The sequence below is a fragment of the Gouania willdenowi genome, chromosome 21 (assembly GCF_900634775.1).
Source record: "Gouania willdenowi chromosome 21, fGouWil2.1, whole genome shotgun sequence".
Classification (NCBI taxonomy): domain Eukaryota; kingdom Metazoa; phylum Chordata; class Actinopteri; order Blenniiformes; family Gobiesocidae; genus Gouania; species Gouania willdenowi.
In genome coordinates, this window is record NC_041064.1 from 28,051,815 (window position 1) to 28,074,626 (window position 22,812).

At 41.6% G+C, this 22,812-nt stretch overlaps 2 protein-coding genes across 2 annotated transcripts in view; one reads left to right on the top strand and one right to left on the bottom strand.

Moving 5' to 3' along the window:
• The window catches only part of actr3 (actin related protein 3), a 48,696-nt gene that overhangs the window by 12,860 nt on the left and 13,024 nt on the right, over window positions 1-22,812 (top strand). The window contains exons 2-9 of the mRNA XM_028435446.1: window positions 8,214-8,269; window positions 8,366-8,490; window positions 8,722-8,832; window positions 8,961-9,056; window positions 9,184-9,291; window positions 9,647-9,790; window positions 14,134-14,307; window positions 20,641-20,733. Of these exons, the coding sequence (XP_028291247.1) occupies window positions 8,214-8,269; window positions 8,366-8,490; window positions 8,722-8,832; window positions 8,961-9,056; window positions 9,184-9,291; window positions 9,647-9,790; window positions 14,134-14,307; window positions 20,641-20,733 (907 nt within the window). The remainder of the gene's footprint in view (window positions 1-8,213; window positions 8,270-8,365; window positions 8,491-8,721; window positions 8,833-8,960; window positions 9,057-9,183; window positions 9,292-9,646; window positions 9,791-14,133; window positions 14,308-20,640; window positions 20,734-22,812) is intronic.
• On the bottom strand, window positions 11,756-12,957 carry LOC114455696 (extensin-like). Its single transcript, XM_028437074.1, has 3 exons — window positions 12,788-12,957; window positions 12,358-12,685; window positions 11,756-12,211 (listed from the first exon to the last, which is right to left on the bottom strand). Exons 1-3 carry the CDS (start codon window positions 12,955-12,957, stop codon window positions 11,756-11,758), a joined length of 954 nt encoding a protein of 317 aa, XP_028292875.1.

Here is a 22,812-nt window from a genome sequence, read left to right on the forward strand (position 1 = left end):
TACTCCTCCTCACTGTCCTCAAACTCTCAAAACGAAAAGTTCTTTTCCTTTCGAAGTACCTTCATATCCTCGGAAAGTCGCCTCAGCATACGATACATCAGAAAGGCACATGCACATACACATACCCCCATCATTAGCAGGCCAAAGATCATGACCCCTAGCAGATAGATGTCCTCCACATCTTCCACTCTCAGCAGGGAGAGACAGAGCATCTGGCTTCTCCACTAAGTATAAAAAACTGTGCAACATTAACAATAGTCACAGTAACAATGTAACATTAACAATAACCACAGTAAAAAAAAAATATAAAAACGGTTCAAAACAAGCATTAGATAGAGTAAAACTTAGTAGTAAAAAAATATCTCAAAACTGCAATAATGACCACAGTAAAAAAAAAAAAAAAAAAAAAAACAGATAGAGAAAGTGCAGGTGTAATTTCACATTAAGTAAACCTGAATAAGTTTATACCACTAATACCTTTATTTATTAATGAAATAAAGCAAGAAAGTGTCAGACACTCAGCAAAGTCACTGAAGGAAAAAAAAGAAAAAACATCTCTGACAGGCAGAGACATAACGCTCTCTACCAAGCACCACGTCTGAACGAACCCACGTATACAGAACAAGTACAAACCGAATTAAAAACAAACCAGAAGCTGAAGAACAGAAAACACCCGCGCGTGTGTGACGCTGTGAGGATTTTCATTCAATCGTTTTTGAAAGCAGAAGAATGCCTTGAGGGCCGCTAGTATCACATCCTCAATCCACCATGTCTTCTTCACAACATAGAAGCGCACATCGCACGCTGGTTATCGACCGCGATAACCTTCACCGTTGGAAATTTAACCGTGGTTTACCGTGATACCGGTAACAGTTGCATCCCTAATGTCTAGGGGTGGGCGATACGGGAAAATGATCATATTACGATTTTTTCTTTGTGAAATCATGATCAAGATTTTTTTCATTCAAATCATTTAGACTATTTTAAAGTTATTTACCAATAAAACAAACCAAATCACCTACTTAAAATCATCGCCCTAAATGGAAAAAGGAATAAAAGATAATTTTGGACATTGTAATTATGTTTTTCTTTTTAAATGTATGTGAGCAATTTATCAAACTGGTTCCTAGTACAATTACAGTAATATCAAACAAAAAGGCTGACAAGTTATTTTAGTCCCACACAGTCTTTTTACTTTAATTAAAGTGGTGTAGCATTAGCAACACTTGCTACCTAACAAGGCAGCATATCAGTCTAGTGATTTCTATTTGTTATTGAGGTAACACACTAATTAATAAAAAACTACTTTAAGCAGTGTTTGAACGCCTCATTTCACACAGTTTAGACAATCATATCCTTTACAAGATAAAATGTTACTGCTTTGGTTACATTAGGCCTAGGTGATGTGGACCTATATTCATATCTCTATATTTTTCCTCAAAATGGCAATATGTATTTAATTATTTTTAATTTTTTTCAAATTGTTTTACAAGAAAAACAATAATGGGTCAAAGCCAGTGGAGAAAAATGCCACAAAAACCCTTTTATTAATCACTAGCAGCACAATATCAACATTTTGTATCACTTTTGACTTTTTCCTTTATTAAGGATGAAATGTGATTAAATAATGTAGTGCTTTTTTCAGGGCAGCTCTGAGTTGCTGAAAGTCGTTTTTAAAGGTAAATACATTCAGGACACTGTCTCTTTAAGAATGTGGGAACAGCCCCGTGAGCTGCAGCAGCAGATCTCTGCTACAGTGCAGTGACAGAGAGTTAGTTATAGAAGAGAAACACATGCAGTGTTTTCTCAAACATGCACTGAACCTCTGACAGTCACTAACACGGAGGAAGCAACACAGCTAACTCTGTGTGACCGTGCACTGGGGGGGAGGGGGAGCGGAGCATACTTCTGCTCCGTTTAAGCGCTTAATAATCTGTAATGTCTGTAACGCTGACATGCTGACCAGCAAATGGTGTGATTTGGCAGAGAAAAAAAACAATTGGATGTTCTGTGTATGGACCACAGACATGATGCAGACACGGCACCGCAAGGGTTAAAATGTGAATTACTGACTGTTCTACGATCTCTGTGATTTGGGAGATCGTCGTCAGGTTGTAATCCTTAACAATCTAATATCGTCAGATTGCACACCCTTACTAATGTCCTTTCATATGAGTTTCCAAAGTTGGTCTGAAACAGAAAATGAGTCAAGTCAAATTATTTCAGTGAATTAACCATTCAGTTTGTGTTACTAGAGCCACTGGGTCTCATTTGATTTTCACCAAAATTAAAATTTTTGACCAAATCTAAAAATGACGACAACGAGGCTGAGAACCAAAACACTGAAATACATTATTTTGCCTAGTACTATTGCATTTTTTACTATGACTGTGTAGTACCCTCACTAAAATCAAGGCATTGCAATTGCATTAATAAATATTAATGCTTCAAAGAATAATTAAATGAATAAAAATACACAACAATATTTATTTAGCACTAAAATTCCAGCAATGCACAATATACAATACAAAATAAAATATTGAACATAACCCCACTCATTATACATTAAATATGAATGTACAGGCTTATAACTGACTGCTGGGGCTGCAAAAAGATGGTCAAATAAATATTTTCTCTCCTAAAAACACAAAGTGCATTTAAGTTCTTGATGATGGGTAGCTTCTCTGCTTCATCACAGTGAAGTCTGTTTCTCTTCTCATTGAGAACATGAGCCGCAGCACTGAACAGTCTTTTGCTGTCTGTGCTCTGCTTTCCTTCTCCTTCGCAGTAATATTGGCACTATCCAAGTGTGCAGCAATTATCACAATGGTACCGATGAACAAAAAACCAACAAAGCCCCCCCCTATGCTCCTGAAAACACATCATAGGGGGCGACATCACACCGTAGGGGATCAAAATTACAACGTCCGGGTTGCCCCTACACTCAAAGCGCTGGCCAGAACCCTGCATTTGATTTTACGATAATCGGTACCAGGTAGTAACAAAGCAATTTGGTCGATACTTAAAAAAGTACCAAATTAGCTACCCATCCCTAATGGTACTAATCAGTGGCATGGTAATTTCTTTCAGTTTTTTGGTTTTCAGCCTTGGTTTTCTCATTTTGGTTTTTGGACAAGAAGTGCCTCCCTAATATTTAGAAATTGTCGTGTCGGGTTTCAATCACGTCAAATGCGCTTATCTGTTGACGTTTCTAAATGCCTTTCAAAGGCTAAACATGAACTCATTCAGTGCCAGACATTTTCAGATTATTTTTACCCCCCTCAGTGACAGCCGTTTTTGAGCATTTTGACTGATTTTAAAGACCCACAGAATATTTTCTACTATGACAATCTGAAATCTGATACCAGATTCTGAAAGATTAAAGCCTCTACTTTAATAATAAAAAAAAGAATTTGTTTCTGGCTTGTTTAATTGTTTTGTAATCAGCCGTTGAATAGAGTTTTACACAAATTTTCAGTTTCAGAGCAAAAAGCTGAGAAAACAGCCTGTCAGTGACTTTAAAGTGACATTGTTTCCTTATATAAAACAAAAACAAACGCTGAGACCGGGCTTTTGATGGCAAAATTATTATTATTTTGCTATCTGGGTCAGAGTCAAATGGATTTCTTACTGTATTTTGGCATTCCTCCAACTTTCTCCCGTCAGTCTGCAGACACGCAACTTCCTCTTCCTCCTGGACATGCAGAGTGTCACTGCGTTCCCCGTTTTTTTTTATTTTTTTTTATTTATTTTTTTTTTTAATTGTTTTATCTCACCATCACCAAACTATCCATGAGTTCCGCACATGCTCTGGGTGAGTGTGCGCTGCTGGGAACGTCAGCTCTCGTACGTAGCGCCATTTTCTGTCTCGTAAATGCCTTTCCCCCTCTCCCTCTGAGCTCTGCTGAGCATGGATGTTCTCTCATCCAAAGGTGCGCTGCTACCTCCTACGTGTCACCTATTATTTTGCTATCTGGTTCACAGACTGGGAGTATTTTGTACCCCCTCCTCCGGACACGCGGCGATGACCCATTTGGCCCTGTTAGTTGATGGTTTTATCTCACCATCACAACATTATCAATAATCCACTCAGGTTCATACATGTTCTGTGTTAGTATGTGGAGCTGTGAGCTGCTGGATACGTCACAATATCACTCCGTAGTGCTCTAATCTCACTTGTTCCTGCTTATTCCTCCTTAGCTAATGGTAGCATCAGTGGCTAATCGCTCATCTAAAGGTGTATTGCTGCCACCTCCAGGGCACAGTTGATCACTACAACACCCCACAGCTTAGATATTGATGAGGGACCTCTGCCATGGTGTTTTTTAGTAATCCCCGTAAAAAAATGCAAATGACGAGTTATCTCGTCAATGGCACTGAGCGTTTGGATCTGAAATGACGAGTTATCTTGTCAATGGCACTGAGTAAGTTAACTTCCAAAGGTCACTTGACATGTTGGACAAATAGGGGTTCCGATCAACATGCCCTTTCAGAAGGGATGTTAATCTTTGAGTGTCTCAAGATTTGATTCGATTCCGATTCTTAGGGTCACAATTCGATTCAAAATCGATTCTCGTTTTAACCGATTCTTGATTCAAAATTGATACAATTAGGGATATAACGATTCACTCAACTCCCGATATGATTCGATTCACGATACTGGTTTCACGATATGATTCTCTCACGATTTATTTTACAAAATGGGACTGTAGGCAAATGATGACTGAGAAATATTCCTACTGTATTATTTTCCTTTTATTTTTCATTGTCAAAAGAATCCCTTGATAAACTATTCAAAACAATGCAATTTAACTAAAAATAAATCTTGAATGAAATAAATAAAGGAATAATACAAATGAAGAAGAAGCCTATTAATTTAAATTCTGGTTCTATTGTAAACAATGCAAAACTGCATAATAGTTCTTTTTCTTTTTAAAAGTGCAACTGAAAATTAATTTTGTGCCTTAACAATTGGACTTTAAAAAAAAAAAAGTTTTGTTTAAGAGTAGAATGCAGCCAGAAAGAAAGTAGTAGCAAATTCAGCCCGCAGCGTACACTGCTGGACAAGAGAAGGGATACATATATAGCACCCTCTGCTGTTTAAAAAAAGTACTACGATTCAATTTTCAAAGTATTGATGTCAATTGTGATACCTATGAATTGATTTTTAACTACCTTACGATTAATCATTACATCCCTTGATACAATGCATAGTGTGTTAAAGCAAATTATGGCATCAAAACAATATAGTTTGTATACGATTGGTGTTTTGTTTGATTTTTCAAAATATAAACTTTTTTAGTAAGTCACATTTCTGGCTTTCATGAAAGGTGCCCATTTCAAAATACACAACAATGTAACTGTGTTTTCGTTGTTATTTAAAAAATAACATTGTACAGTCACAGTCAGTAAAGCACATTTAAGACATATCTGATCTTTTTTTTTTTTAAGCTTATGAATCCATTCAGAATTGTGGATGATTAGATTTGCGATTTTTGTGTGAATCGATTTTTTTTCACCACCCCTACTTTTCAGTGTTGCGGGGGTCTGCTGGTGCCTATCTCGGACACTAGGCGAGGGTACAGTCCATGGCACATGGCAGTCATATTGAAAGATATTCCCGCCACTCTCAAAGCCAAAGCTAGCCTGCAGGCCAACACGAGGAAAGTTGTTGCTTGTGGTCTTGAAACATGGCAAAAGAAACGCAGCAAAATGCTTGATAAACAAGCAAGGCAAGTCAAATTCTCTTACATGGGATCACTTTGGGTTTGATGATGAAGACCTAGAGCAAAGGCTCATCACGTGCAAGAAGTGTTTTTTTTGTGCAAAAGTGAACATACTTGATTTTAATGTTTGAAGGATTGAATATACAGTGGGCACGGAAAGTATTCACACCTTTACATTTTTCACTTTGTTTCATTACAGCCACAGGGCTCAAGACTGCGACCAAAATGGTCGCATATGCGAGTATATTTTCATATATTTGTGTGCGAGTGAAAATTTTATCTGGTCGCATCCGTGCGAGTGCGTATGGGTGACCTTATTTTGGACGGAGCGGCTGAGCGCTTTGTCACGTCCCACAGAGTGCATTTCCCTCTCTCTTGCTCCGCACTGTGGGTGAGGAGACGGTGCGCGCTCACGCAACTTTGCTGAGGGTATTGCAATGGTGTGTATAGACACCAACGCGTTCCTTTGGAGTGCACGCGGTCCGTGAACAGAGCCAGGCATAACGAGCCCTTCACTGAGTGCGTGCTCACATTGAGGGCAGCAGTAAAAAGGGAGAATATGCTGAGTGCAGCAATAGAGCGTACACGCTCATCAGAATCAGCATGGAGGGACCAGAACTGATGGGCTATGATGCCAGGCCAGATGTTCAGCTGTGGTTCTCCCAGGGCAGGGGTCTGCAACCTGTGGCTCTGGGGCCTAATGTGGCCCTTTGACTCTTTTGCAATGGTTCCCTATAGCTTTAAAACAAACTACTGATTGATGGTATTTTATTACAGAGGCCATTAATGATTAATGACAAATAAAATCAAGATATCACAATTTAACCTAAAATAAATCACATTGTACTATGACTCAGCCATCTTCCTACTTCACCTCCTGCAACATCTACAGACCATCAACTTTCCCGCACCTGTGGCTAACCTTAAGTTTTAAATCCCTGGTAAGATAACTAAATTAACAAAAACACTATTATGGAAGAAAATAAAGATTTTAATTGTGTGAGAACAGATTAATTTAACTGCCAATGTGCCGATTAAATATGCATGCTTTATGTGTGGCAAGAAATTAGCAATTATAATGTGTTGATCACGTGATCACGTGTTATCAAATTCAAGTTACTTTTTGTAGCCTTTCAAATACATTACCTAAAAAAATCTTCTTTATATAACATTGTGTTCATGTAAAATGAGATGCATAAGAATTTGAAGATGCAAGATAGTGTTTTATTGATTGAATTTATTTTTATTTTGTTTTAAACTTTTTTAAGTTGCCATTTATATGATCAATATAAATCAAATCAAATTAAATCAAACATTACTCTATGTAATTTTACCTGTATGGAATTTAATTAACTGGATTGTCTTCATTGAGAAGGTATTTTTTTCGGCTCCAGGAGGACTTTAATCCAGGTCAATCTTTACTTCATACGAAACTACAGTATGCCAGTTATGTCAACTATTCATCAGCATGCATGGCTATGATGTACAAGTTTAGGATTAAAGCACATTTACAAAAACGAAAACAAAGGACTTTATTGCTATTTAGTTTAAGTTAGTTTTGTAAACACGTGACACAGTACAGTTCCAGTTATATCAGATAACAAAAATGTTTGTTTTACTTGTAGTTTTAGTTTTTTCTTTCATTTTAATTAACAATAATAACCTTGAGAACACAACCTGGTGTAAAGACAGGATGTCAGAACTGACATTAAACTGCTGAGCTGTATGAAAAAAAGAGCTCTCCAGCATTTGTAAATGTGTCTTAGCAAAAGTAACACTCTGATTTGTTAAAACACTGATCAGTATGTGATATATATTGTTTTAGAGCAGGGATTCTCAACTGGTCTCACCCTGGACCCACATTTTTTCATATTCATTAAATCGCGACCCACTTTTTTTTTTAGAATTCAACAGTTGTTGAAAACACACATATATAATCTTTTTTAAAACATAAATATATATATACATTTTTCCTGTGCAACATGCATTTCACAGCATGCCTCTCAAACAAAGATTTCTTTCAAAATAAAACAACTCCAACATGAGAGACATTAAGCATTTATTTATTTTTGACCGGCTTTCCGCGACCCACCCAGAACAGGTCCACGACCCAATTTTGGGTCTCGACCCACCAGTTGAGAATCACTGTTTTAGAGCAGCAGAAGTGTCTAGCTGTGGCCCATGTAAAACACATCTAACAGAAAACGCATGTTGTATGGCAGATGTTTGAAACAATGCAGGGAGAAACACTATATTTTCCCTTTTCGTCGCCAGTTATTGTGGGCTGGTGCAATCAACAGCAGTAGTAATTATAAAATGATCGGGTAGACTCCTGGATTGGTTTGGGGATCGCACAGTTTCTTTGGTCTCTTTCTCCCATACTTTGAAAACTTTGTGACAGACCAATGCCAATGATAGCGGTTTTGCATCAGATAGTGGGGGATTTTTCAAATATATTGTGAAAGTTTCTTTTTTGTACTCTTACAGTTATACCAAACTGGGGTATGCAGGAAACACAGAACCACAGTTCATCGTACCATCATGTGAGTTGCCCAAAACACTAACAAGTTAGACAAAGGATTGCTTATAGGTATCGTGTCCCATATCTTTAATTTTGCACTTGATTAAACTCTTGTCAGGTATTGCCATCAAAGAATCAGCCAAGGTTGGAGATCAGGCTCAGCGGAGGATGATGAAGGGAGTGGATGACTTGGATTTCTACATTGGTGATGAAGCAGTGGACAAGCCTACATATTCCACTAAGGTACTTTAGTTTCAAGAAAATAAGCTTTTCCAGCCCAAACTTGGATAGCATTAATGAATGGCGTAAGGGTTGGGAACTGAAATACGATGAAATACCTTTTTTTGGGCTACATGATAGGATAATGGTGCTTTATTTTTCATGCAAACTTTGAAAAAAGCACTTAAAGATTGAGTCGACTGCACCTCATAATATTTATTGTTTCTATGTTTTTTGTCTTTTTGCCTAAAACAGTGGCCTATCCGTCATGGAATTGTAGAGGACTGGGACTTAATGGAGCGTTTCATGGAGCAGATCATCTTTAAGTACCTGAGGGCAGAACCTGAGGACCACTACTTCCTTCTGGTAATACTAGAGTACACCTTTTAGGTTAAATAACATACCAACTTTGAAACATTATACTGTGACTTTACTTTTTTTGTTTTTAATTGTTTTTTGAAGTGGCTGGACTGTTATGTGCCTTGTGTTGACAGACGGAGCCTCCTCTGAACACACCAGAGAATCGAGAATACACCGCTGAGATCATGTTTGAATCTTTTAACGTGCCAGGCCTCTATATCGCTGTACAGGTTGGACTCCTTTTCTCGACTTTTAGCTTACTTTGATACACGTGCACTTTTCTTACAAGGAGAGTGAAAATAGAGTATCCTGGTCAATACAAATGAAAGTTTGTATGTGTATATTGTGTGGTCATAGGCTGTACTCGCTCTGGCAGCGTCCTGGACATCCAGACAGGTGGGAGAGAGAACACTGACAGGTACTGTCATCGACAGTGGAGACGGTGTCACCCACGTCATCCCCGTGGTTAGTTTCCTAATTGCAAGGCAGCTTTCATTACTTACTATTGGATAAAATGACATGCCTCCTACTTGTTAAAAGGTCACTTTTATTTCTGATCATTGTATATTTGCCGTTCACTGGTGAGACTAGTGAAAAAAGGAAGAAAAGTGTTAAATATGATTTTAAAATTTCACAACATGTCATAAATGACAGTGCATTTGTAACCTGCTTTAATTTGGAGAGATGTTTGAACTTGAGTGTACATTTTTCATGTAGTATCCTATAATTTCCACACTGATAGGATGAACTGGAAATGACACCAGGATGATTGTGTTATGGGTTCTCTTCCTGTCTGTGTGTACACCCCCTTGTCTATTAGGCCGAAGGTTATGTGATCGGCAGCTGCATAAAACACATTCCCATCGCAGGACGAGACATCACCTACTTCACCCAGCAGCTTCTCAGGGAGAGGGAGGTGGGCATTCCTCCGGAACAGTCGCTGGAGACAGCCAAGGCGGTGAAGGTAGTTATGGATATTCAGTTCATCAAATCAATACAGCATTTTCAACCAAAGTGCTTAAGTCTAACTTTTGTTATGAATGTGGTTATGTTCAGTGTTAGCCCTACCTTTTACCCAAGGACAGCTAGACTAGGTTACACACCAGTAGTTGGCTTTTTCCATACAATAGCACCGTAAAGGGCTGTTGGACACATTGTGATGAGTTGCTATCTTCTTTAAGCATATTCCATTTATGTTTTGTATCTGATAAGTGCTATAAAATCAGCAGTACATACTAAAAACTGAAAGGGTTTTGTCATTTTTGTCATTTAGTCATTGTTTGTGAGGTGACCTTCAAATCAGACATTGTAATGTCTTCATACATTTTTGCCCCTCCTGCCAATCACTGCAGTAATTGATGGATCACAATTCCATTAAGTTCTGCATGCTTAAATATATCACCAAACTTAAATGAATTAATTAAACTAAACCTGGATCCGCTGTTGGATAAAGTCACAGATGATCTGCGAAGATGGAACAATCTCCCCATCTCACTCCTTGGCAGAATAGCTTCAGTTAAAAATCAGTTGAAAATCTTACCTAAAATAAATATAAATCTGTTCTCTATGATCCTGCTGAAACCACCAACACAGTGGTTCCAAAGATTACATTCTGCAATTACAAAATTCTATGCGAGTAAGAAAAAACCTGAAATAGGTCTTTCAACCCTCCAAAAAATAAAAGCGAGGGTGGTTTAGAAGCCCCTAATTTCATGCATTATTACTTAGCAAACCAAATAATATACTTAACAGAATGGCTAAAACCAAAAGAATACTTCAACACCTGGCTAGAAATAGAACAGCTCGACTGCAAACATATTAAACTCTCTGATCTCCCTTTTATCACTACGACCCTCAAATGTCACAACTGTTTTAAAAACCCACTGATTGCCTCCACCCTGACTGCGTGGTGGAAAGCTTTGGACATTACAAATATTCAATTAAAAACTAGCATGTTGTCTCTAATCTGGCACAACCCTGACTTTAGAATTAAAAAAACACTGCTCTATCTGAAGACACGGGAAGAAAATGGAATCACACATCTCCAAGACCTCTTTGAAAATAACAAGCTCATGACATATTACAATCTAACCCAAAAATTCAATATGAATAAAATTAATTTTTTACAGTACTTACAAGTAACAGAAACAATCAAGAAAAACACTTCTGTAGATCCAATTACCTTACAACCTCCAGAACTGGCTATATATATGAAGAAAATCTCAACAAAATAAAATAAAAAACTATCAAAAATATACAGAGCACTCTCGAATACTAACTCTAATCACTTACCAATCGCTAAATGGGAGGCTGAACTTTGAGTCACCACGAACACCGATTTCTGGACAGAAATTTGTTGTAATACTTTTAAGATGACAAAAAACACAAACCAACAGCTAATTCAATACAAAGTCCTCCACAGATACTGTATCACATTTCCCAACAGAAAATGTATAAAATGGGCTTCTCCCCAACAGACATCAGCTCTCAGTGCACCCAGGGAACTATTGATTCTTATTTACATGCCTTATGGCTCTGTTCCCCAGTTCAACAGTTGTGGTCTCGAATTACTAAAAAACTGTCCTCCATTTTGGACTGCAGGATTCCTCTCTCTCCAGATCTATGTCTGATAGGAGACCTGACGAAGCTTGATCTTCCAGCAAACCAATCACAATCCATCCTTGCGACACTCACCATAGCAAAAAAAACAATATTAGTGAATTGGAAAGATAAAAAATCCTTAAACATAAACCAATGGCAAAATCTCCTCATAGAATATTTCCATGGAAAAGATGTCAGCTCTCAGAAAAATTAAAACAACCTGCTTTGAGGAGTGCTGGACTTCTTTCTTAACTGCATTTAATCTCGATTTCTTAGCCTAATGATCTAGCCTGCAAGCGAACTGCCAGCACCACTCTTTTCTAACACACTAATCAAACTGTAGACCTGGATCTCCCTGGGCTTGTGGGGTGGCTTGGGTGGGTTGCCTGGGTGTCTCTTCGCGGGCGTGCGTTCCTACTGGATGTCCTCTGGACGCTGGGCTGTTTGATTTTTCTTTCCTGCCCCCGCCGTGCACGCCTGGGAGGCCCGTGGGGCTGGGGGTCTGCATGTTTTTCTGCCGCTCTTTCCCCTTGCTCTCTGTCCCCCTGTCCCGTTCTCCCCTCCTTTTCTTTTGCTCTGGCGCCTGCTCTCCTGTTGGGTTGGGCGTTGGGGGGCTCCCTTCGGCCCGGGGTACTGGTGGGGGGGGCTGTGGCTTTCGCCTGGGGGGCGTGCGGGGCTGCGTCGGGTGGGTTAGTTTGGGGGTGGGCGGCCTGGGGTGGTGGGGTTTGTGGCTCCTGGCCGGGGGGGGTCTGGGGTGGGGGTGGCTACTGCTCGGGGGCGGCGCCTACATCCTGGGTCGCTGGGTGACGGGGTGCTGCTGTGGGTCACTCCGCCTGCCTGTCTGGGCGCTTCGGCTTTGTTCCCTTGAGCGCACCATCGCCATGGATATTGCTAGCGCGGTGCCCTCCCCCCCTTCCCCCTTTGGCTCACTTGGGGGACCGCGTGGGCCGGTGTGCGGCGTGTGACGGAGGTGGGGTGGGGTCCTTGCTCGTGCGGGGCCCCCCTGGAGTTGTGCTGGGATGGTGTGTGGGGGCGAGGCCTGTGGTTCTTGCCCTGGCGGAGCCATGTCGGGGGTGGTTGGTCTGCTGGTTGGGTGCGCCGGGCCCCGTGGGCGCTGTACCGGGGCGGGGGTGGTGGGTCTTTGGTTGGGGCGTCTTGGGGCGCGTTCTTCTGCCGTCCGACCGGGAACTGGCTGCCGTTCGGTGTGGCGCCGCGCTGCCTTTGGCGGGGTGGGGCGGGTGTATGAGGGAAGTGCCTCCTCATTGGGGAATGGAGAGGCACCATAACAGGAAGGTGGGTAGGACCACATATTTGGGCCTGTCGGGTGGGGGCCTGGTCCCTCTGTTGATGGCTGGGCTACCGTGTAGAATGCAAATACATCAGGATGGTGCGGTCGGGCATGGTGGAGCAGTGGGTCTCGGGGTGGCATGGGGGGTGAGGCCGGGGACTCTCTTCATGGGGTCTCTCCAGGCAGTGTTGGTCCGGCGGGGAGTGGGGGTGCCTCTTCCCTATGGGTGTTGCTTGGTCCATGTCTCGTCTCCTGATCGCCTTGGGGGCTGTCCTCGGTGTGTGCGGGCCCGGGGCGGCCTGTCTTGCCGGTGTGGGGGGTGGGCGCGCTGGGGGGTGCTGGCGTCTGTATCGGGTTTGGGGCCGGGTTGCCTGGTGCTTCGAGATGATGCTGTTTGCTGGGGGGCGGCGCTAGCTGTTCCGGTGGTTGTGGTTGCCGTCGGCTGCCTGGTAGGTCTGTCTTGCTATCTGCGGATTGGTGGGTGGGTCTGGGGCGCCCTTAGTTGGGGACTGCTGCTCCGCACTGGGTGGGTGCCGTTGGGGTGCCTCCTTCCTGCGATGGTGGCCGCCGGTCGCTTGCGCGCCGGTGGGTGGCATTGCCTTGTGGCTTGTGCTGTCCGGTGGGCGGCGGGGCCTGGGCTGCTGTCCTTGCGCCGTCTGGGGCTGTGCGGTCCAGGGGGGGGGGTTGCCTGGGCTCGCTGGCCCCTGCTCTTTCTGCTATTCTGGCTGCGTGCTCGAGTCTGGGGCAGCGCTTGGGTTTACAGTGGCAGTTTCTTGCACATACATCGGTCTACGATGCACAAGCATGCCTTGGACTGTGGGATAAAACTTGTAGTGGGCTTAACTTTAGACACGTTAATCCCAAATACCTGTTTCAGGTATTACCACTCACTAATTCCATCTGCCCACAGCCACCACCATTATAGTTAAGCCTCACGCCTACAATTTCACATCTCACTTTACAGTAATCAACTCTTCCCCACCCTTCCATTTCTCTTCCTTGAATCGCTCCTCCCTGCTCTCTTCCCCCTCCACCTCCACCTCCCCCACCCCCTCACCTAGGTGTAACACTGCCCTCTCTTTTTATATTCTCCCTTTAATAAAATGTTTCTTTCCTTCCTTAGGGAGGGCTGGTGATGGTCACAATTATGCAATAAAATAATGCAATTTATTTAATTGCAATAACAAAAATAAAATGCATTGCTGTCTAAAAAAAGATTGCACTTCTTGTAGTGTTGACCTTTGACAGCATGTGCAGACAAGTAAAAAAAAAAAATTAAGTACTGCATGTCTACTTAAAAGCTTGTAATACAGAAATGTTTTTTTAATGTTTGGAATTATTTTTGCATTGCCCTTTCAAGTCTGAAAATGTTAACTTTTATAATTTGAAAGGCACTAATACACTATTATCCCTACCAGGAGCGCTTCAGCTACGTCTGCCCAGATCTCGTCAAAGAGTTCAACAAATATGACACAGATGGATCCAAATGGATCAAGCAATACACTGGCATTAACGCCATCAGTAAGAAGGAGTTCACCATCGATGTGGGCTATGAGCGCTTCCTAGGACCAGAGATTTTTTTCCATCCAGAGGTTCGATTGCAACACACACACACACACACACACACACACACACACACACACACACACACACACACACACACACACACACACACACACACACACACACACACACACACACACACACACCCCATAATGTCAATTAAAAATCCTTGAAATTGAATCCCTTCATGGTAATGGTATATATTGCAATATAAACTTAAAGTATAAAAATTATAATGGGAAGTGTTTCTGAATGGGTTATATCAATCAATCAATCAATCTTTATTTGTATAGCGCCAAATCATAACCAATGGTATCTCAAGGCACTTTACAGTAGAGCAGTCTTAAGGACGGACTCTTCATTTTATGGATACACACATATGCATATATACGTATATACACATACATATGTATCCCACACCCAACATGAATTCATCATAGCGGCAAGGCAAACCTTCTGTTAAGCAGCAGGAACCTTGTGTGGATCCCATTCCTATGATGAACAGCCATCCACGTTATGCTGTGTTGGGTGTGTGCAGAGGAAAGGGTGGAGACAGAGCCGCTGAGACTCTGTAACTCCACACTGAGGATCCCACGGACCTGCAAGACAAAAGCCAGAAGGAGTACAGGAGCAAACACACAAGGGAAGAAGCAGACATAGAGGGAGTGTTTGAGAGAGGAATGGGACCCTCTCCGGCCCCTCTCTAACCTAAATGACCTCTCTCTTAACGCCCTCTCCAACCTCTCTCCAACCGAGCATGCCAGACCCCCCCCCTCCCCCCGGCAGTCTATGCCTATTGCATCTTAACTATGAGCTATGAGCTGGTTCCTAACTAAAAGCTTTATCAAAGAGGAATGTTTTGAGCCTAACCTTAAAGGTAGGGGGGGTGTCTGCCCCCCGAACCGTGGTTGGTAGATGGTTCCAGAGAAGTGGGGCCTGATAACTGAAAGCTCTTCCTCCTATACTACTTTTAGAGATGAATGGAACAACGAGTAGTCCAGCATTTTGAGAGCGTAGTGTTCTGGGGGGATTGTATGGCACTACAAGCTCCTTGAGATAGACTGGTGCCTGTGCCATTTAGGGCTTTATAAGTGAGAAGAAGAATCTTGAATTCTATTCTATATTTTATGGGAAGCCAATGCAGAGAGGCTAATACAGGAGTAATGTGATCTCTTCTCATAGTTTTAGTCAGTACACGTGCTGCAGCATTTTGAACCAGCTGAAGTGTCTTAAGCGACTTGCTCGGGCAGCCTGCTAAAAGAGAATTACAATAATCCAGTCGAGAGGTAACAAAAGCATGGACTAGTTTTTCAGCGTCGCCCTGAGACAGGATAGATCTGATTTTAGCAATGTTACGGAGATGAAAGAAGGCAGTTCTTGAAGTTTGTTTTATGTGAGAGTTGAAGGATAAATCCTGATCAAATAGAACCCCAAGGTTTCTAACAGTTGTGCTTCGTGCTAGAGTAATGCCATCTAGGGCAGTTAGGCTAGCATAGGTTTCTCTATGGTGTCGTGGGCCCAGTACAATGACCTCAGTCTTGTCTGAGTTAAGAAGGGGAAAATTTAGGTCCATCCAGGCCCTAATGTCCTTTAGACAGGCCTCAAGTTTAGATAGCTGATTTGTCTCACCTGGCTTCATTGATACATACAGTTGGGTATCATCAGCATAGCAGTGAAAGTTAACAGAGTATTTTCTCATAACATTACCAAGGGGGATCATATAGATACAGAAGAGGATTGGACCTAGCACAGAGCCCTGAGGGACCCCGTAGCTTACTTTAGTGTACACAGAAGACCTATTATTCACGTGTACAAACTGGTACCTATCAGATAGGTAGGACTTAAACCAGTTTAGGGCAGTCCCTGTGATTCCAAGTAATTTCTCTAATCTCTCTAGTAGAATATAGTGATCTATAGTGTCAAAAGCTGCACTAAGATCTAATAAAACCAGCACTGAGAGTCGTCCTTCATCTGAAGCCCAGAGTAGATCATTAGTTACTTTAACTAAAGCAGTCTCTGTGCTGTGTTGAGCTCTAAAACCTGACTGGAAGTCCTCAAACAGGCTGTTGTTTTGAAGAAATTCACAGAGCTGAGCCGCCACAACTTTCTCAAGAATCTTTGAAATAAAAGGAAGATTAGATATAGGCCTGTAGTTTGCTAAAGTGCTGGAATCAAGAGTAGGTTTTTTGAGAAGGGGTTTGATTACAGCTACTTTAAAGGACTGTGGCACGTAGCCTATTGATAGGGATATATTTATTGTCTCCAACAAAGATGGGCAGACTAGGGGAATAACTTCTTTAAACAGCTTAGTTGGGGTCGGATCTGAAAGGCAGGTCGATGGTTTGGAGGATGAAATAATAGAGTTAAGTTCCTGAAGTCCTATATGTGTGAAACAGTTTAGGTTAGGCCTATTTACATTTAATGGTACAGCAGGCCCAGGTGAAGGCAGGGAGTGGCTAATTTTATCTCTAATCTTGTGAATTTTATCGTTAAAAAATGTCATAAAGTCCTCACAGCTGAGGGCTAGAGGAATCATGGGCTCAATAGAGCTCTGACTTTGTGTTAACCTGGCTACAGTGCTGAAAAGGTACCTCGGATTATTTTTATTTTCTTCAATTAGTGAGGAGTAGTATGTAGATCGACTATGTCGTAAGGCTGTCATGTATTTACTATGGCTTTCTTGCCAGAGTATTCGTGACTCCTCTGTTTTATTGGAGCGCCACATTCTCTCTAATTTACGGGTTGTTTGTTTGAGTGTGTGAGTTTCAGAGAGCTAAACCACGGAGCTTTCCTCTGACGTTTAATAGTTTTTTCCCTCAATGGGGCAATTGAGTCCAAGGTGGATTTTAGCAGACTAGCAGAGCTATCGACAAGCAGATCCACTTGAGAGGGGTTATAATTAATGTCATAGTTATTTATTGGATGGTGCACTGAGTTTAAGGCAGCAGGAATGGCCTCTTTAAATTTAGCCACAGCACTATTGGACAGATTTCTACTCGTAACTATTTTATTGCACAGTGCGAGATCCTCTAAGATAATGTTAAAAGATATTAAAAAGTGATCTGATAGCAGAGGATTTTCAGGGTAGACTTTTAGTTCATTAATATCAAGGCCATATGTTAGAACAAGATCAAGAGTATGATTTAAACGATGAGTAGCTTCATTAATAGTTTGAAAAAAGCCAACTGAGTCTATTAGGGACATAAAGGCTGAGCTCAGGCTATCACTATCTTTGTCAACATGGATATTAAAATCTCCTATCAGTATTTTATCAGAACTGAGGACTAAGGTTGATATAAACTCAGAGAATTCTGATAGAAATTCAGAATAAGGGCCTGGAGGACGGTAAATTATCACAAATAAGACTGGCTGGCAGGTTTTTGATTCGATATGAGATAAATTTAGAACCAGGCTTTCAAAGGAAGTGTAATTGGCCTTTGGTTTAGGATATATTAGGAGAGAGGAATGATAAATAGCTGCTACACCACCTCCACGGCCTATGTCTCGTGGCATATGAGTATTTAAATGACTGGGAGGAGTGGCTTCATTTAAACTAACATATTCATCTTGATACAGCCATGTTTCAGTTAAACAGAATAAATCAAAGTTATTTTCTGAGATAAGGTCATTTACTAGTAGAGATTTGGATCTCAGTGATCTAATATTTAATAGAGCACATCTAATGGTTTTATGTTTTGGTGTTTCTAGATTTGAGATTTTAATTTTTTTCAGATTTTTATAATTGATAGCTCTTTTATTTGATTTTATGTTAAAATCATTGTGAAATATGGGTCGAGGGACAGACACCGTCTCCATAAAATAATATTCACCACCATCTCAACAGTTGTCATGGCGATGAACACAGCTATCATAATAGCAATGGTCTCTGTAACATGGTCTCATTCATGAGATGTCATAACAGTGACTGTGCCATGTTTTCTGATAGTAGAGATGCTCCCTCCAAAGTAGGATGGATTCCATCTCTTCCTATCAGGTTCGGTTTTCCCCAGAAGGATCTCCAATTATCAATGAAGCCCACCTCGTTTTCTGGACACCACCTCGATAGCCAGCGGTTAAATGATGACATGCGGCTATACATGTCATCACTGGTCAGATTTGGTAAGGGACCAGAGAAAATTACGGAGTCCACCATTGTTTTAGCATAAGCACAAACTGATTCAATGTTCACTTTGGTTGCTTCCGACTGATGACGTCGGGAGTCATTAGTACCGACATGGAGGACTATCCTATCAAACTTACGGTTACTCTTTGCCAGGAACTTTAGATTTGATTCTATGTCGCCCGCTCTGGCCCCTGGGATGCACCTCACGATGCCCTCTGACTTCGCTAGCTTCTCGTTTCTCACTATGGAGTCGCCAATTATCAGAGTTTGTTCCCCGGTGAGTGTGTTGTCCTCACGGAGGGGGGAGAACCTGTTTGAGACGTGAACATGGTGGTGTCCCGAGCGGCTTTTTGACCTTCGACTATGCTTACCACGGACAGTAACCCACTCATTGCTGGCCGGGGGGGAGGCTAAGCTAGAGCTAGCACGGTCCGCACCGGCTAGGTCCTGCTTGCTAGCTTCGGTTTTGGTATCAGGGGTGCGGAACCGCTTCTCCAGATTGTTGATCCTCGCCTCCATATCTAACAGTACGCTACACTTTATGCAACTACCATTGTCCCTAAAGGAGGACGAGGAGTAACTAAACATCTGACACACCGGGCAGGAGAGCAGAGGGGAGGAGAGAGAAGCCATAGGTGCTAAATTTAAGCTAAGCTAAGCTAAGGACAAAAGGAAGTTTAAAGGAGATTACACAGCCTATAAGAGGCGAGATTGCTTTTTACTTAACCTTCGTACGTTTAACTGTACGGTAAAAAATTAAAACAAGTGTTTTCAAGGCTAAAATATCAATGACAACAAGTTTGATTAGAGTTAGCAGAACACAGTAGTAGAGCGCTGCAAGCAGCGGTAGAGCGTAAACAGGAAATGATCGATACGTCACCACGTCAGCACGTCACCATTGATGGCAAACGTGGTATATGTATGAATGTAACAACATTTAGTGGAAATTTTGCACAAAAAAAAAACGACGATATAAAATTCAATGGTTCACAAAATAAAATTAAGTAAAAAGTTTTAAAGGACCGCAGCAGCGCGATGACATTTGATCCTTATGCTTCTCGTAGCAGCTCAGAGGCTGCAATGGCCGACACCGTGGTTGCTCCGTAGACTCATAAGTAGACCTGGGCCGATATCAGATTTTGCTGGACGATATATTGTCCCACAAATTATTGCTGATAAACAATATTATTGTCGACATTTTTTAGACCAAATTAATCACTAATGTAATGATAACATATCACAGTAATGCAAGTACACCCTTTCAAATGCAATCAACCTGTATTTTTTACCATTGTATTTAGAATGTCAAGAACTTTTAAATATTTTAAACCAATAAAACAAACAATTAAAATAAATTGGACTCTCCATCTCTGTTTATCCTGTCGGCCCGGGGTGCTGGTGGGGGGCTGTAGCTTTCGCCCATTGGGGAATGGAGAGGCTCCATAACAGGGAGGTGGGTAGGATCACATATTTGGGCCTGTCGGTTGAGGGCCCGGCCTCTCTGTTGATGGCTGGGCCACCGTGTAGACTACAAATACATCAGGATGGTGCGGTCGGGCATGGCGGGGTGTTGCTGGGTGCTCTCTTCGCGGGGTCTCTCTGGACGGTGTCGGTTGGAGTGCTTCCTTCCCGCAGTGGCAGCCACCGGTCGCTCACGAGCCGGTGGGGGGCATTGCCTTGTGGCTTACTCTGTCCAGTGGGTGGCGGGGCCTGGGCTACTGTCCTTGCGCCGTCTGGGGCTGTGCGGTCCTGCTGGACTGTGTCCGTTTGTGGGCTGGGGTGGAGGGGCTTCGCCCGGGAGCGCTCTGGGGGGCTTTGTCGGTGCGCCTGCGGGCATGCAGCGCCCCAGGCGCACCGTTATAGTCCCGTAGATGTGGCCACACCAGATGCGCCCCCAGGGCGGCCGAGGGTGTGGTCATTGTCCCTGGGCAGAAGAAGAAGAGGCATAAACCAGGTTGTAGCGATACGTTGTTGGGAATTGTGGTTGCTGCAGCGTGAAAGTTGTCATTGACTTAGCCTGAATTTAATCAAACAATACATTTATTTGAAACTTAAGAGTCATGTTAATCAAATATGCTGGTTTTAATTCATTTTGATCATCTTCCAAAACAGATTGATTTTAGTTGCATATTTATGATGCTTTGGTTATTTTATTTTTTGTTATAATAGCACATTACTACAGTCTACTTCAGAGGGAATATATTGACCATACAATTTTTATTTTTGTTTGCACAACCAGTTTGCCAACCCTGACTTCACTCAGCCTATCTCTGAGGTAGTGGATGAGGTCATTCAGAACTGCCCCATTGATGTCAGGCGTCCTCTGTACAAGGTAAGAAGAGTCCTCTGAAAACCTGTTGATTCTGTCTTCTGTCAGTGTGGCTTTAGATGATAACTGAGCCTCGGAAGACGGAAGAGATGAAATCAGAAAAAGATTTAAGATCAGTGATATTCTGGATGTAATTAAAATATATGTTGCCAAAAACATTTCAGCTACATTGCACAATTCCTTGTTTTATTTACGCAGCAAGTTGCAGAGGTGCTCAAGCTGTGACATGTTCAGATAATATCACTGCTACCACCATGCTTGACTGTTGGTTTGATATTGTTTTTCTCTGTTTGTGGATAATGGCTCCGGACTTCTTTCGCTGTAGTCCCAAAGCCTTGGAAATGGCTTTATAAAGTAGCCAGTCAAAACAGGTAGTTTTAAAATATGATTTTTGGATTATAGAGTAATGATTATTGTCTCAAGTGCAAAAACATCTTTGATCATGGTTTTCGATAACAATATTGCCGCGTAAACAGTTAATGTACACATTGATTTATTTTAATCGACTGCCAAAATGCTTGTTTCTTATTTTATTTTTCAGTGACAAAATAAATCTAATGGCAGCATGTGTTTAAAATAATTAAGTGCGATATTTACAGTGTAAAGCAATATTTGGAAAAACAGACCCATAAACAATTTTAAATGATCAATATCTTAGGAAATGCACAAGCTGCAACACATTTAAACCTGCTACCAGCTATGTAACCTGCATATAGCTGCTGTGCAGTGAGTGAAACAATAGCTGGCTTTCCATTACAGTTTTCGCAAAATAAAAGCGATCATTTTAAATGTCGACAAAGTATAATTGCGCTTTGAACGTGTTTCCATTGAACGTTGTTTTGGGCTGGAGCCTCGCACCTCCCGTGAAATCTTATCCCTCGAGACTTTGGCGCAGGAAGACGGATGCTCAGAACCTCCTTATAACACTTTGTATTCATTTGTTGTTTGCTGTCTAATGTGGCAGTAATAATTTTAGTATAACACTAAGAAACGTCCCGGTCTCCTCTTTTGTCCACATGTACCGCATCATGTTTACTTGGAGAGAAGTGGTCATGTGACCAGGTATGTCACGTCCTGTGACATGTATTTACGAAAAAAATTGTTTCCATGGCACTTTTGTGACACATTTCAAAATCGAATAACTGAAATACCTCCTCATAAAAGTGTAAAAACCTTTTTGCGATATTTGAGGGTTTTTTCAAAAGTTGGTTATTTCCATTACCAGCTTTTATTGGGTTATTTAGATTTTACGCATTTCCGAGGGTAATGAAAACGCAGCTAAGAAAAAAGACTTGCGCCATGTGGAAATATATTTTCGCACAAAAAGACAATGTCTATGTAAACTCTGCAACATAAAACTTTCATAATGTAATTCAACCAGGTCAAGGCGGAATATCTTTGGACAGCACTTTGACATCAGCAGGTGTGCTTTAAAGCACACAGTTAACACAGCTAACTCAGCTCGGGAGGGTCACATTGATCTCTGGGTGGAGAAGATATTTTTATGGAGAATGTTACAGCTAATTTGAGACCAGGCAGTGCAAATAGTGGTTGTGTGTACGTGTGTGAAAAGGTGCGAGGGGCATTGGATGGTGGTGGTGTAATGGTTAAGGAAGCGGGCTTGTAATCGGAGGTTCACCGGTTTGTCGAATGCAACTTTGGTCATCACTGTGGGATGTTGAGCACAAGCCTACTTTGTGTTGTACGTCACCTGGGATAAAAACATATGCTTACTGAAATTGTAATTTCTAAAAGTTTCTTTTGATTTGCTTACTTTATGTTCTTTACTAAAGAGATGCCTTGATATTCAGCAGTGTTTTATCACTCTTTGCACAGAGAATGCTTTGAGAACACAATATTTTAAGACAATGTTTTTAGCTTGTAGATTAATTTGTTCAAATTAAATTGATAGAAAAACCCTATGTAATAGACTAGTCAATATTGTACTACATAAAAAACCCTATGTATGTAGACTAGTCGATATTCAATTTAATTCCAATTAGATTCGAACCAGTGACCCTCCCATTATAAGCCCACTTCCTTAACCGCTAGGCCACCACTCCCCTGATAGTTACATAATTG